At 38.2% G+C, this 16,907-nt stretch overlaps 1 protein-coding gene across 5 annotated transcripts in view; it reads left to right on the top strand.

Annotated features, from left to right (window-relative positions):
• RAPH1 (Ras association (RalGDS/AF-6) and pleckstrin homology domains 1) overlaps positions 1 to 16,907 on the top strand; it is a 100,863-nt gene that overhangs the window by 49,518 nt on the left and 34,438 nt on the right. For 2 of the 5 annotated variants that reach the window (XM_069578063.1, XM_069578067.1), the window contains exons 5-6: positions 8,460 to 8,540; positions 14,002 to 14,076. The exons of 1 other annotated variant lie outside the window; for it this stretch is intronic. In XM_069578063.1, the coding sequence (XP_069434164.1) occupies positions 8,460 to 8,540; positions 14,002 to 14,076 (156 nt within the window). The remainder of the gene's footprint in view (positions 1 to 8,459; positions 8,541 to 14,001; positions 14,077 to 16,907) is intronic. 2 more of the 5 variants (XM_069578065.1, XM_069578064.1) reach the window with 2 other exon arrangements.

The following is a 16,907-nucleotide window of genomic DNA, read 5'->3' as shown; positions in this document are numbered from 1 at the left end:
CCCAGCTGATTAAATCTTTTATTTGGTTTGACTAAAATTGGTGTTTATCTATTTCATCTTCTTAAAATTCTTTTTAGTCTTTTGAAATCTTTATTCTAGTATCATCCTTCTTAGGTCTTTTCTCTCAGGTGGGTAAGCTGCTCCACGGAAGACTCTTCCAGTCCCCTGCCTGGAGGGCATGCACTTTGTTGTCAGGGCTTTACAGCCCATTGGGAAAGAAGGCATGGGATATGGAATGGTCCTCAACACGACCTTCCACTTAATCATACCAGGTCAGAGTTTCTCACCCATCATCACTATTCACGTGCTGGGCCAGATAATTTGTGGTAGGGAGCTCTCCTGTGCATTTGTAGAATGTTTAGCAGCATCCTGGCACCTATCTGCTAGGTGTCATAACTGCATATGCTGTGCTGAGCTGTGCTTAGAAGCTCAGTTGTGTCCAACTCTTTGCAGCCCCACAGACTGTAGCCTGCCAGGTTCCTCGTTCCATGGGGATTCTCCAGGCGAGAACACTGGAGTGGGTTGCCATGCCCTCCTCCAGGGGGTCTTCCCACCCCAGGGATCAAACCCAGGTCTCTCACATTGCAGGCAAATAGATGCTTTACCTTCTGAGCCACCAGGGAAGCCTGCCATAACTGCATACATCCCTCTAATTATAAAGTCTCCAGACATTGGTACGTGTTCCCTGGAGGCAAAATTGCCCCCATTTGAGAATCACTGTGTTAAATAGAAAGGTTTAACAATAGCAGATCTGAGCCTTTTTTTTTCCATGGGAAATAACCTTGGATTTTCCTTTTCCTGGCATTCTTTTACTAGAAACTTGATTAATAAATATAGAATGTATCCCAGTAATATTGTTTATTGTAAATTGACCCTGATTGGTGATTGCATATGGACCAGGAAGACTGTGAGTGAACTCTAGAAGCCTATGAAAAGACACTGTGCTTGATCATGGTGTGCAGTTTGTGACTCTTATAAGTGAGCATGAACATGTGCCTCCAGCAACTCTGGAATCTACACACATTGGCTGTCAAAATGCACGGCTGCTTCCTGTGGAGTGTGAAGTTTCCCTAGGCCAGGGTGATGCCTGTGCTTAGTCACATGATCTCTTTCTCTTACAGTGGTGGGTCCATAAAGGCCCCTGGTGGGTTGTGTAAATCCCTTCTGAAGACAGCATTGCTGCATGCTAGCACATTGTCTTTCTGCAGAACTAAGTGAGCCTGGTGCCAAGCTGTGGTCTCTTGGTCCTATGAATGAGTTATCAGTCTGAACCTGAGACCACTGCTGGTGGCAGGAAAAATCTGGGAGTTAACTGCTTTCTTAAATATGCTTTCAGCCAGTCCTGCTTTTAGTCCCACCTTCACTTCTGCTGCTTCGCTTTGAGGTTACAAAATGTAAATTGGGGTGCTTCTCTGCTTTTCTCCAGTTTTGGCTTAGCATTCAGCTTTCCTTGGGCATGCTGAGTTGTGTACACTCAACCAGATGCTTCTAGCTTCCAGATTTTTGCCATGTCTTCTCATGAGTTTGTCTTTAACACAACAGCAACAACAAAATCCTTTTTCTTTGTTTTAGCGGGATTTGTGGAGGGAGTAGAACTGCCTCATTGGCCATTCACAGTCTGCTCCTGCCTGTGGTCTCTTAGCCGTAGAGTGCCCCAGGGTGCAGGCATCAGATTGCCCTTCTCTCTGTCTACTCCTTTGGTGATCTTACACACTGACAACTCCCCAGTTTTAATCCCCATCTCATTTATTTAAGGTACACTAACCCCCCTTACATCCTAATCCCTGTATAACAATGGTTCTCAACTAGAACCTAGTTTGTCCCCCAGGAGACACTCAGAAACGTCTGGAGACACTTTTGGTCATCAGTGATAGAAGGGTGGTACTGATGTCTGGTAAGTAGAGGCCAGGGGTGCTGCTAAAATCCTACAGTAGGACAGCCCCCACAACAAAATTATCTGACCCAAAATACCATCAAGGTTGAGAAGCCATGTTCAAAAGTCCATTAGCATCTATCACTCACTGTCAGCAATATGGCAGTAACACCGGGTTGTGCAAAGCTGTCTGTTGACAGTTTCTGATAAAGATCAAGAAAGGACTGGCATTAAATCATCTTTAGATTCAAGGGAATACAGGTTTCTTTAGCCAGTGTCTCTCCCTGAACTCCAGGCTCATGCATCCTCTTTCTAATCTATTTGGTCATCTGAAAAGTAACTCAGATTTAACTGGTCTAAAACTGAAGTCCTGATCTTTTCTCCCAAACTTATTCCTCCCACAGTCTTCTCCATCTCAGTTAATGGCTATTATGTCCTTCCAGTTTATCAGCAAAATGCTTGGAGTCTTTATCTCTTTTATTCCTCATCCTCCTTCCAATCCCACAGCCAGTTTTGTTGCCCTAACTTCAGAATATATCCAGACTTGATCACTTCCCACCACCTTCACTGCCATCAAGCCAACATCGTCTTGAGACACACGACTAGTCTTCTGTGTTCACCATTCCTTTAACAGTCTGTTATCCCCATGGCAGCCCTGAGTGGTCCTATTAAAGGTAAGTCAGATCTTGCCCCTCCTGTTTTCAAACCCAAAGGCTTTGTATCTTACCTGTTTTCAAACCCAAATCCTTGCAGGGCCTTAACAGATCTGCTTTCTGTGGCTTGCCCCAGCATTCCTTTCTTCCCTCCCTCTCTTGCTCTGTCAGTTCTTGGCCAGTAGTCAGAGCCTGCTTCAGAGCCCTTTTATCTGCCCTCCCCCACCCCCCACCCCCCGCCTGGATACGCTTCCTCAGGACAGTACCCCTTTACTGCCTTCAGGAGTTTGCTCACGTGTCGCTTTTCCAGTGAGGCCTTCTGTGATCACCCTGTTTTAAATGAATTCTTCTTCCTCCGTCCTGTGAGTACTTACCTCCCTTTTCTTAAAAATTTTTTCATTTATTTATGGCTGCACGGGGTCTTCGTTGCTGTGCTCGTCTGTTCTCTAGTTGGAGCAAGCAGGGGCTCCTCTTTGTTGTGGTGTGTTGCCTTGTCATTGCGGTGACTCAGAGCACAGGCTCTAGGCACGGGGCTCAGGAGTTGTGGAGGGCTTAACTGCCCCACAGTGTGTGGGATCTTCCCAGACCAGGGACCGAGTCTGTGTTCCCTGCCTTGGCAGGTGGATTTCCAGCCACTGGACCCCAAGGAAAGCCTGTTATCTCCCTTTTCTGCTTTATTTTTCTGTTTATCACCATTTAGAATACTATATATTTGACTTCGTTTTACTGTAAAAATTTTGCTTGTCTGTCTTTTCCACTTGAATGTAAGCTCCATGAGGAGAGGAATTTTCAAAAATTTTCTATGATTCCTAATGTATCTTTAGCACCTAGAACATTATTTGGCTCAAAAGAGAAGCAATCAGATATTTGAACAAGCATTTAAATATATGCATGTGTTCAATCCATCTTTGTCTAGAAGTTCTGTACTCTAAAATTATCAGCAGTTTTCCTTCAAGATGGTCAGACAGAGTGCTTCAGATGAAGTAGCATATGAAAATCTGACAGTGAAACTTTTTTTTAGACACCTCTAAGTTCTTTAGAGGCAGTAATTATGCCTGTTCTAAAGAAACCTAGGACAGAATAGTTACTCTCACTGAAGTTTAGTGACACTAATACCAGTTAGAAAAATCAATTTGAGATTGGTACTATTGTATCTTGGGGATGTGGGTATTCAAACCGCCCATCTGAAAACAAAGTAATTGTATAGCTTTTCTTTCTACCTCCTTGCTCTCTGAAGCCAACAGGGCTAGGCATAGTATAATTTCACATCAGGAAGAGTAAGTCTTTTTCTCTTGCCTTCCTCTTTCTTGACTTTTGTTGAAATACTGTGCTTTCAGGCACTTCACATATGTTATTTCATTTAAGCCTCCAACTATCCCTTTGGTAGGGGCATTATTCCAAAGAGGGGATTAAGTAGGTCAAATAACTGGGAAGTCTGTTTTTGAATTCCAAAACTATAACATTTGCCTCCCAGCTTTTATCAGTATCTTAAAAATAAAGTGAAGCTGATCATCAAAAATGATTATTTCCTGAATGTTTGATTTAGCATAAAAATATGAGTTTATGGATAAACATAAAAATGAATTACAGAATAATGTTAGTATTCTTATGAAATCCATCAGTAGTGTTCATTTGCTGTTTTTAAATTTAGAATTCATTGTAGCTGAAGTAAATTCTAATAAAGACTCTATAGCAACGTGAAATAAATGTTACAGTTGACTTACTGGCACTTTTATTCACATTAAAAGATAAAACAATACTTTTTAATAAGACAGCAGTTTGCAAATTTAAATAGTAATTGCATGTTATAAGTTTTATATAAAGTAGGGTTTACTGATGAAAGGTTAGTGCTATAATATACCTATATATTTATTTTCTGGTGGGATTTAAACTAACAGTTCCTCTGAATTTGGAATCTTATACACAAAAATATATTTTTAAAATAAAAATGCTTTTAGAAACATATACTGAAGCTTATGGTAGGTTCAAAAAGTTTTGCTGAATCTTTAAGAATATTTGATGATGTATTGTAAATATTTTGATAGGAAGAATTCCTAAATATTTGAGCTACTAAAGCTTTTCAATGCTGTGGGGTTTTTTTCCCCCTCATGTGTATAGAGTTTTTTTTTAAATGAAATCTCTGTGGCTATACCAGTATGTTAATAATGTGATATGCAGCATAGCATATGATAGCTTCAGTGTAATTCCTTTACTTCCTTCACTTCCCAGAACTATTTCAAGAATAAATGTGTGCAGAAATCTTGAGATATTGGAAAGAAAACAGCAGTTGTGTTTGTTGTAATAACAGGTGACATTGGCATTGAGGTCCCAGTTATTCTCAGAAAGCAACTTTTTGCTCTGAGATAATAACTAGATGGGAGCTCAGGGCTTTCTGAAATTTTAAGAGGCCTGCGTATCTGAAAGATTGGAGTTACTAGTTATTACAACTACGTTTCTCCTAAAATTTTAATGGCTATGTTGCTGCATCTCACTGAAAATTTATCCACATGTACCAACTTGGTGTTTTAATTCTAGATTTCACTGGCCTAAGAAGGTAATAGAGGGATAGGTACAAACACACCACCCAGTCAACACTGGCATATATGCCGTGATCCTTGTTTTGTGGATTTCTTAGATACCTAAAAGCGAAAAAGCATTTTTATTTGGTTTTAAGTCTGTTTTGTTTTGTGTTGGGAGAGCTGGTAAAGAACCTTATACTGGCTATATAATGGCCAGTTAAATATCTAGGAGAGGAATAAAGAGAAGAGGAGGGGAAATAGAAAATAATATCAGCTACTGTGTTATTGCTTATTCTGTGCTGGGCATGGTGCTTTACATGTCTTAACACTGAGTTTGTATAGAGCCTTGAGAATAGGTACCATTCCCTGGTGGCTCAGAGGTTAAAGCATCTGCTTGCAATGCGGGAGACCTGGGTTCGATCCCTGGGTCAGGAAGATCCCCTGGAGAAGGAAATGGCAACCCACTCCAGTATTCTTTCCTGGAGAATCCCATGGACGGAGGAGCCTGGTGGGCTACAGTCCACGGGGTTGCAAAGAGCCGGACACGACTGAGAGACTTTCGCTTTCTTTCACTTTCACCACTATTTTACAATGAAGGAAACTAAAGCAGAAAGTGACTAGGTAACTTTCCCGAGGATTTGAACCCAGGCAGTCTGGTTGTACAGCTCCTACAGCATTAGCATTACCTTGCTACTTCATCATAAAATTGAAGGAGAATCTAGACAAGGCTAGACCAGCCAGTGCGTCTCGGATCCAAGCCTAGAGACAGAACTACATGGGCAGTAGAAAAAAGGCAAAGAGATTTATGTAGTAACATCCCCATCTGGTGGTGTTTTAGTATATTCCTGAATATGTTAAAATTTTAACAACCGTAAGCTAGCTGTAATCTAAATGAATTGAGGTTTAAATAAAATTCAAATGATGGCTGGTGGTTTCCCATTCTTCTTCTAATAATAGTGTTATTGTTTCTCCTTTAATTTTTATAGTAACATTTGGAGATAAATGCTATCTTTACACCATTTTACACATGAGGAAACACGTTAAATAATAAGCCCAGAGTCATATTGCCAGGAAATACTGAGCTGGGGCTTGAACCCAGGCACTCTGGCCACCCCATAAAGGTCTGGATTTGTAACCGTCATGCTGTATTTATTTTTAATATTTGTGAAGAGCACATAACCTCAGTATAAGATGGATGTAAATCTGTTTTATTGAAACATTAATATGTGTTCACAAACCTCCACCTTCTTCCAGTTATTATTTAAAGTGTTAGCTACCAAAAGAAAATGTTGTATTTTGTAACCATGACTCTGATAGGAGGTCATTCATTTCTTGATTTTGGCTCATATTTCAGATCACTGCTTTTCTACACATCCTCCCCAACAAGATTCTGGCTCATAAATGGTACATGTTATAGGTTCAGTTCAAGAAAGTAGTGATTCATAACTTACTTTGCAGAGATTTGTGGAGTTTTTGAGAGATTGATAGAGAACATGATAGCTTTGTAACAAATGAAACTTTTTGAAACTGAGACGGTATAGAGCAAATTTTATGTGAGTTGACCTTCACATTCACATATGTGTTTTAAACACAGATTTTAGATTTATGAAAGTAGTGATAAAGAAAAAGTAAAAACTGGGGCCTTCCCTCGTGGTTCAGCGGTTAAGATTTCACCATCCAGTGCAAGGGGTACAAGTTCTATCCCTGGCTGGGCAGCTAAGATATACCTCCTAGCCAAAAAAAAAAAAAAAAAAGTAAAATTCAGTAAAGATTTAAAAATTGGTCCACATTGTCTTTGATACTTCCCATGTGCATATTCATTTTTGGTAAGGATGTGTTGAATTTCAATAACTAATAATGTTCCATCATACTGTTTAACATGGCACATAGCCATCTCTTGTTGAACACCTTAGATAATGATTTTTTTTTTAACTAGCCAGTAAGCATTTGGAAATATGACGGGAGCTTGTGTGAGACTGAGCCTAGTGAGAATAGATTTATTTTTTAACTTTTTATTTTGAGATAATGTCAAACTTAGAAAAATTTGAAAAAATAGTATAAAGAACTCATGAAACTCTTACTCATGTTCAGTAATTTAACATTTTGCGACATTTACTGTATTATTTTATGTATATATATATATATATATTTTTTTTTCCCCTGAACCAGTTGAGAGTTGGTTGCATTTTCATGCCCTTTTAGCTGTTAATACTTAAAGTACTCATTTCCTAAGAATGAGGATATTGGCAATATAGATTCGGTAGGCCTCACATTGATGTGGTGACTGACACAGTGTTAAAGAATATGTTGAATGAGAAAATTTAGAGAGAGGAAAGCAAAATCACTCTTAGTCTGGCCAAGCCTGTGGCATGAATAGCTATTCATACATTCCATAAATGCTGGAGTACCTGGGCTGTAAGGGATAAAACTGTGAACATAATACACAATGTCTTTATGAGATTATAATTTATTGTATGGCGAGAGGGATGTCAGAACAGACAACCAAAGCAGTTTTAGTACAGTAAGGCAAGTACTATGAGAGGAAAGACAGAAACGTTGGTTAAAAGGTCATTGATGACTTTAAGAATGAATTACAGGATGCATTGCAACTCAAAGGATGAAGACTTTGGAGGAGAAAGGTGGATGGTAGATTGCAGGGAATTATAAGTGCAAGAGGTACACTGCAGCTGAATTCAGGAAACTTGGCAGTATAAAGTAGAAAATAATAATTTAACAAGAGGAGGGTACCCAAAAGAATATTTTTCTGTCCTTCCCACCCCCAATAAGCTGGACCAGTTGAGTGTCAGAGACTGGGATATTAGAGGGGGAATGAGTGGGATCTAGGACATGGTGTAGCTTTGGAGGGGAGAAGCAGGTATTAACTCATGGAACTGGAGAGAAGGATGAGAATATGGACATAGCTGTAGGATACCTTTTAGAGATGAAGATTGTCATGATAGATCGGTGTGGTTTCCTTAGTAATGGAGGGAAGTGAGGGCATATGAAGAGGTGAAAGAGTGAAACCAGAAACTTGAAGAACTTGGAAACTACTTAGAACAAGCTTAGAGGGAATGATAGAGAGGAGAGAAGAGAGTGAGTACTGCCAAACAGCAGTTAAGGCCCATTTGAAGTTCAGAAGTATGAATTGGTACTGGACAAGGTATTTCTGGGTAGTTCTGCCATAGAGCTCTACTGTCCAGAAGAGTGAGGTTACCTTTAAATTGTAAAGGGTTAGAATCATCAGGTTCTTACCTTTTCTATTTTTGCACAATACAATGAGGTGCATGCAACTTTTCATTACTATTTTGTTTCAACAGTTCATTTCAGTGATCTTTTCTCTTCCTGCATGGTAATGAGAACTGCCCTTTTCCACCTCCTTTACCTATCATTTTCTTCCTTCCTGCATTTTCACAGCATGCTATTTCTCTGAGATGTCCCAGCAAGCAGGCCAAGCGTCATATTGACTTCACAGAAGAACAGGCTGAACTGACACCTGTAAGTTCTATAATCATGTCCATTGGGACTACTGAAGTATCAGTGAAGAGGAATGCATTCTTTAGAACTCCTGATGGTTAAACCTTCTCATATATCTCAATTTTTTGAATAAAAATTAAGCCAGGCTTAAAAAATACATGAGCAGAAACATGAACAACCATATGATACAGTACCATTGAATATTAATACTCATGGTAAGATTGTGTTAGTGATAGCGTATCTGGTATAGAGAAATTTTGTATTGGAACCTGAACCACATACTTTCTGTTTTGTTCTTAAGCTAAGGGCTTCTGTAAATTTCTCAAGATATTACTAAATTTAACTGTTCTTTAGAATGGGGATATCAAGCGTATGACTTCTGCGCCAGTACTTAACTGAAACCTAATTTCTTTAAAAATGTTTCCTTTGGTCATTGATTAACGAACCTGGATGTATAGAGCTGTGCTGTTCCATGCGGTGACCACTAGCCAGATGAAGCTATTGAACGCTCCAAATGTTAATCCAAATGGAGATGCACTATAAAGATAAAAATACATGCTGGACTTCAAAGACTTAGTACAAAAAAATAAATAAAAGATGCTAACATTAGTTTATTTCACCATTTTCTTTTTACTTTTTAAAAAAATGTGGTTACTAGAAAATTTTATATTTGTAGCTCGTATTGTTTTTCCATTAGACAGTGCTGTTTCAGGGTCATCTATGAAGCATTGGAAAAAAAAATAAATTCCCCCCCCCCCCCCAGTTGAATAAGATTCCCTCTGACCTCTCCTCTCCCCTCTTCCTCCCTCTCTTCCTGTCCTTTAGAAATACTGGTAGTAACCCAGTGAATTGATTTCACGAGTCACTACTGGGTTATATCCTGCTTAGTGAAAAACTTTCCCCAACCTTACCTCTGGCCTGTCCCCTAAGCTCCAAAGTACCAGCCACACTTACTAATCATATCTGCACTGTCATCTCTTCCACTCAGGCAGCAGTGCCCAGTCCTTTCAGCCCCAATACCTGTATCTTCTAACAAATAATTTATAACATTATCTTTACTATCCCAAATGAAATTCATAAATAATATAACTTACCTACACCCCCCCATTATAGTGATTTTAATGCCCTATCACCTAATATGAGGGAGAAATAGCCAAAAGTAATTTATGATATTTTAATGTATATGTTTTCATTTTTAAGTGGTTGGCCATTTAAAAACTGTATTAAAAGACACGATGAAAAAATAGTCAAATCCTACACCTACTTACAATAAGAACCTTGGATTTAAGAAAAAGGAGATCAGAAGTCATTTTTACAGGAAAAAGAAAGAAATATGAGTGGACCCAGAATTAAAACATACTATGACACATAATAACAGACAAAACACATACTTCTATATAGTAACTAATAAAAGTGAAATAACCTTAAATGAAGTAGGAATAATGTGCTGATACAATTTATATATTACCAAAGAAAAGAAAATGAATAAGTGCAAAATTCTTGCAAATTTAATGACTCTGATTTGTAACTATAGTGACAAAATTATTCTCTGCCTTGTAGCATGGGGTTAGGTAGTAATAAAATGATTTTTACATTTGACTTTTTACATTATAGATTCTCATTGTGCTGTATTTTAAATAACTCTGAAAGACAAGCAATTGAAATATTTTAACACAATCTGTGTTAATGAAGCTCAGTGAAATTTCAGCCTTTCATTTCTTTTCATTATTAGTATTTAGTTCTTAATTCTGTTAAAAGCAGTTTCAAAACTCTTACCATTTACTTGCATGTGACAGAGGGCACACTGAGGCTACCAGTTTTGGTATTGGCAAATTTTTTTTATAATTCAAGCTGATTTTCCATTGGTGAAATGATTTCTCAATGTAATGAGTAATTCTTGGTAAAGGTTGAACAGAATTAAGTGCAGGCTTCCCTCAATTTCTGGTAAGTAAATAGCATTCCTGGAATAGTCATTGAATATCAGAATTACACAGAAATACTTTGTGCTTATATGTAAAATGGAGTTATTGAGTTTGAAACTCAGATTGTTATAAACAGAAATTCCCAGCTGTATGATTTTCCATATAAGGACATTACAAATTCACGTGTGACATGGGACTTTGGTTGTTAATTCTGTGGCATTGTTCCATGCTTGCAGGGCATCTAGTATTTATGGCTTCCCTCCTCGTAAATACCGGTAATGCCCCTTCCTCCTCACTGTGACAGCCCAGAGTATTCCCAGCTCCCCCTGAAATGCCTCCCAGAGGGAAGCACCACCAGCACTGAGAGCCACTGGCACCTCCCTTTGCTCTGTCTGTGCCCTCCACTGCGCTTGGAGCTGCCTCCTGCTCATCCTGCAGGACTTGAGACCTGAGGCCTTTGCAGAAGTACTTTGCGAGACCTCTGATTTGGTTTAGACACTGTCTGCCTCTTACTACCACTTACACACTGCAGTGTAGTTGTCAGTTTCCTCCCTGTTAGATTCTAAGCTCCGTGAGACCAGGTAATGCCTGTCTTGGGTACCTTTGCATCTCCTGTGTCTGGCATGGTTCCAGGCTCAACATTGAATAAATAATTGAGTAAATGAAAAAAGGAGGGAATAAAAGACAGAAAGAAAATGGGCTAATAAAGAAAATGGACTATTTTTAATGAATTAAATTAAATTTAATGAATTAAAAATAGGCTGCTGACTTTGCATTCATGGTGAATGAAAGAAAAGATAAGAAGGCCCTACATGCAGCTATATGCATTTTTGTTACCAGCAACATGTACCAAGACAGAGACTAATTTAATGATGTGCCCAAAGCACTGTGTCTTTCCCTTCTCTCAGTCCTCCAACTGAACACCGCTCTCCTCATCCCTCTCGCATCCTTCTCCAGTAACCAGATCTCCCTCCACCCCCACCTCCATTCTGAGGAATTCTACAGCCATGTGTGACTGGCACCAGTAGGGAAAGATAGATAAAGGAAGGCATTTATTGACCGAAGGCATTTGCTGCTTCTGGTTTCTATATTTTTGTTTTTTCAGCTACAATCCCTGTAGTTAGAGGGAACATGGAGCCCTAACCTCCCTTTCTGCTAGCAGTTAAGTAGTACATGCCTGTCCCAAACATGTGATTCATGATCTTGTTCAGCTATGTTTGTGGTCTCATTTTTTAGATGTGTCTTGCTTGGGGGTCACCAATCATGATTCTCTCCTTTTTTTTTAAAGTTCAGTATTTAAACCTTATTTTTGAGGAATATCATTTTTGCACAATATTATTATGCACAATAAATATTATTTTATTTAAACCTTCAGTATTTTAAAATCAGTAACTTCTACTTCAGGGTTTGTAAACAAATACAGTTAGATAAAATCTGATCAGATAGATTTTGGGATTTTTTTTTTAGTAATTTGAAGTCTTGAGGTGATTTGAGTTTGAAGATGGAGTAAATTTTGTAAGACATTTTTTAAAGTTTAAACTTGAATTTAATGTCTAGAGTTTTATTTATTTTGGGCTTCCCTGATGGCTCAGCCAGTGAAGTGTCTACCTACAATATAGAAGACCTGGGTTCGATCCCTGGGTGGGGAAGACCACCTGGAGAAGGAAATGGCAACCCACTTCAGTACGCTTGCCTAGGAAATTCCATGGACAGAGGAGCCTGACAGGCTACAGTCCATGGGCTTGCAAAGAATCAGACACGACTGAGCAATTTATACCCACACAGAACTGTATTTACCAAAGAATAATTGGTTTTGATGGCCTCAAGCAAATTTTTTTTTAATTTGAAAAATAATTATATGAATAGATATATTCTACTCATTTTGGGCATCTTTGAGAAAGTAATTTTTGTAAGATAAATAAGACTAGTCTTTCAATAAATTATTTTCTATATGTTTTACATAATGATGTAATAATATGTTTTTGTCCCCATATGAGAATAACAAAAAATGAATAGGAAAAGGGCAATGAAAGTTACAGCTGGTCTTTTTAGTTGTCCTCAATATTCTTCCTGGTCTTAGCTAATTGCTAACCTCAAATTAAATTCAGTTTGCAGAAACTTTGCTTATCTACTGTTTTTCTAATAGACAAGTCAACTAATATTTACCTTCAGGAGATTATACCATCTAGGTAATTGAAAGCTTAGAGATGATTTTCTTTGTGCTTGTTTGACCTTGTTAGTGCTGATATTGATGAATATATTCAATTTTTGTTTTAAACCTTGGGGTTTTTGGTTTGGTTTGGTTTGGTTTGGTTCTGGCTGTTTTTTTACCACCTAGGTGTGGGTGAAAGGGCAGGTATGCTTGTAAGGCTCATCTTGAACTAAAAAAAAAAAACCCGCAGGCAATGACATACAATATAGCAAACCAACTATACTATAGGTACAAGTAAAAGTTGAGTTAATGTTATTTTTTGTAATAGTATTTTAATTTTGAAGTAGTGTATTATATTATCTGTGACAGTGAGCTTTATGAGAGTAGGTGCTGCTTTTGTATTTATTTTTCTCTCCAAAAATTTGTTTCTCGAGAATAACTTGATAATAATTTGATATATACTTAGATTTATAAAGTATAATATTGTGAAATATTTTATATAATTCCACAAGCTGTGCCATGCATTGTTTTAAATGATGGTTAATAACCACATAACATTAAAAAATACTTAGAATTATTTAGGGATAAGCAAGTCTGAATTACACATATATCAAAAAAGCTGCAATTTATTCTATATGAGTTCAATAAATATGATTGCAATACTGAAACAATTTTAAAGGAGAAAAGGACACTTAGGGACTGTTATTCACAAATCATTTTTATGAAAATATATAAATTAATTTAACCAATTTAAGATGCAACACTTCATAATATTTTGTTTATGTCATTCATTTAGAAGTCCTTTACTTGGGCAGTGCAGTACTATTAGTATGTAATAAGTGAATTCATAAAATTTTACTGAAAACATACCATTAGGCAAAATATTTATGAACATTTTTCCTCTTGGTGTAGCTATCACTGATTGGAAGTAATTGCAGAAGTTTTTAAACTGAGGTGGTTTTTTTTTGCCTCCTCTCTCAGGCTACACTATTTAAAGCTGTATAGGTCTTGTATAGGCTTTAACAAGAGGAAGAAATATGGTTAGCCATTGGGCTTTGACACCTGCTTCTTTGTGCTGCATGAACAGCACTCGCAAGCACAGCCCTGGGAGACAAGCTGCTCCATGATCTTTGCAGGGTGTGATCCCTTTTCCCAGAGTGAGGGACCATCAGGAGCGGGCTAGAGCGTGACTCTTGGCACGGGCGGGTCTCTCCCTTCCCTTCTTCTTTTTCTTTTTTTTTTTTTTCTGGTTTTAAATTTAGATGCATTTCACTGAGTTTAGGTGAAATATGAAATTAATGGTAGAGAATCATTCATGCTTTGTCTACTTTATATTTTAAACTCATGAAACCTCCACTGACTTCTGTTGCCTTTTTTTGTTTTGTTTTTCTCTCTTTTCCTGCACAAGCACTCCTATCTGGACAGGGAAACCTCCCTTCTTCTGAGAAACATTGCAGGAAAACCTTCTCATTTGCTGACCAAGGTGATACTTCTTCCACCTGCATGTAAATATTTATTGCTTTGTAGGTAGAATGTAATTTCTGTTTTTGATTGTGCTCTCAGATTACTGAGGTTGTGTTTTCTTGTTTCTGCACCCTTGTTCTCAGTAGAGGTATTTTTTCCTTTTATTGAAGGTAATTATTTATTGACCTTAATGACTATCAGAAAATATAGAGAGTAGAAAATATTTGCAGTAGTTTTTCACTAGTTTTTAACTTTTATAAATACCTGACAATCTTCCTAAGTATGTTGCACTTTTCTAGTTTAACATTGTATTTCATTTTAAAGTCTAAAAATCATTGCTTGATTTTAGCTTTTACTACTAATGGTCATGCATGCTGTGAGTTTCTTTAGCAAACTTTGTTTTCTAATTTTTGTTTATATTATCAATGCCTCATTTAATTATTTATTTATATAAACATAATCTTTACATTAGTTTAATCAAATTGGAAGAGCAGGCTGCAATTTAAATCTCTCAGTTCTCTGTCCTCAGAATGGTTTGAATTAGTCTAGCTGGATTTTCATTGGGCTGGTATTTTACAATTTAAAATCATTTAACCATTATCATCATCAACTCAGGAAGCACAGGATAGGGGGCGTTGAATAGCTTTCTGCCTCTTTACAAATCATGTTTTTATTTTGTTACTTAAATGTTAAATTCAAGCATGTCTGAGTTATAGATAGTTTCTGAAGAATATACAAATTATGCCTAATTTCACTAAATTTTTATTATTGTATCTGAAATTTTCTTTAAAAAAAATATTTCTTTGTTAACTTGAGAAAGAAGATGGTAAAGCTAAACTTAAAATCTCCCTGAGTGTCCACGTAAAGAGACGACCCAAGAATCAGCAATAAGAACTTTCTTTTGTTTGAGTTTCTCTCCTGGAAAGAGATCTAGGAATAGGGTAGAAGCACCTTAAAGGTGAGGTAAGTTTAGAAACCTAAGCACATGATAGCCGTGTACTTTATAACCATAGCAAAGTCCACTCTCTCCGTGGAATTCACTCTCAGAGCCTCATTTAGGATCTCTCTAGATCAGACTTCTCTCCCTGAGAGGTTGCTGTCACACATTTCCTGGAGGATGCCTAGCACCTCCGATTCTTTGAGTCTTCAGCTTCCTTACCCACACTGTCCCTGAGGCCTCATAGTTTATATCTGTTGTCTTTTTTTTGACAGCTCTATTTCTGTTCAGGATGTTTCCACTCTCCTAGTTGCCCAGGTTCAAGCCATCTCATGCTTTCATTCTCACTTACTGTCTCAAAGCTCTAATAAGCCTGTCAGAATCGTCAGGATTGACTGAATCCATCCATCCATTTTATTCCCATTGCCACTACCCTAAAACAGCCTCGTATTTTTTAGTAGAGCCACTCTTGTCTATTTTTGCCTGTCACACCTCCAGTACATTTTGTACACTGCTCTCAGATGAAGTGTAGCATTTTACCGTTTCCATTGTCTGGTTTTCAACATATATTTGTTGAGTCTTGTACTATGTTAGGTGCTGGGATATAATACTGTATAAAGTGGACATTTTCCCTGCCCTCAGTCTTTAGGAATATAGATAAAAAGAACATTCACATGCAGCATGTAAACAAATTCTAACCATGTTAAGTACTATGAAGGAAACAAGTGAGTAATAGGGAATACAAGGGGGAAGATTAGAGCTACGTTTCCTTTAGATGGTAAGGTCATCAAAGGCCCTTCTAAGGGGGTGACATTTAATTTAAAGCTTGAAGGATGAAAAGCAGCCAGCTTGAGGGTGAAGGGAAATGTTCCAAGTGGAGAGGTCCATGAGAAAAGAGCCTGTCAGGTTTGAGGAACTGAAGAAAGACTGTGTTGCTGGAGCCACAGTAGTTGAATGAAGTATCTTGAGTTGTGTTGGAGAGGTAGACAGGAATCATTAATTCAAGGCATGCTGGGGAGTGTGTATTTCTTTTTCCCCTAAATGCTGTGAGAAACTATTGAAGAGAGTAACTTCATCCATTCAACAAATGGAAAATGGTTGTTTGCAAGTTTGGGATAAATGCAGCCACTTCTCATCTCCTTCTGCCTGAGAGCTGTTGCCACCCACTGTACCCACAGTAGAGCCATCTGTGCTCCAATCCAAGTATTGGGGTAGTGGCATCCCTGCTGTATGTAGCCAGCATCTGACTCTAGCTGCCACTATATCCTGGCCTACTTATATACAGTTGCCCATTTGTCATTTGAAAATAACTCGGTAGCACAGAACCTGAACATTTAGGGTGGAGTGGGGAATGGAGTCAAGAATGAGGTGTCAGAAGTGCCTAGATAACCAGAGCCACAGGGGCCTCTCTTTGTCAGTGCCCTCTGTACCATAGCACATGGCTATTTGAAGCTAAGTTGAGCTTATACTTCTTTGATACCACTTGTGTGGCTGTCTGATTCCCTAAAAAGCATGGTGTCCCAGTTACTGACTCACTTCTGATCTGCACTTTTCCAAACTAGGACTTTATAACACTTGGTAGTTGAACACAGTAAAATGAACACAGGAACACTGCTTAGGGCCTGGAATGCAAAAGGAATGCTTATTGCTTGTTTGTTTCCATCATCAATCCAATTGTCATTATACTACTGCTAATGAAATAACTACCCCGTATATATACAGTTCTGAGGGGCTTCCCTGGGGGCTCAGTGGTAAAGAATCTGCCTGTAATGCAGGAGACGTGGGTTCTATCCCTGCTTTGGAAAAATCCCCTGAAAGAGACACACTCCAGTATCCTTACCTGGAAAATCCCAAGGACAGACGAGCCTGGCTGGCTACAGTCCGTGGGGCTGCAAAAGTGTCAGACATGACTG

The sequence above is a fragment of the Ovis canadensis genome, chromosome 2 (assembly GCF_042477335.2).
Source record: "Ovis canadensis isolate MfBH-ARS-UI-01 breed Bighorn chromosome 2, ARS-UI_OviCan_v2, whole genome shotgun sequence".
NCBI lineage: Eukaryota > Metazoa > Chordata > Mammalia > Artiodactyla > Bovidae > Ovis > Ovis canadensis.
This window is presented reverse-complemented; position numbering and strand designations above follow the sequence as displayed.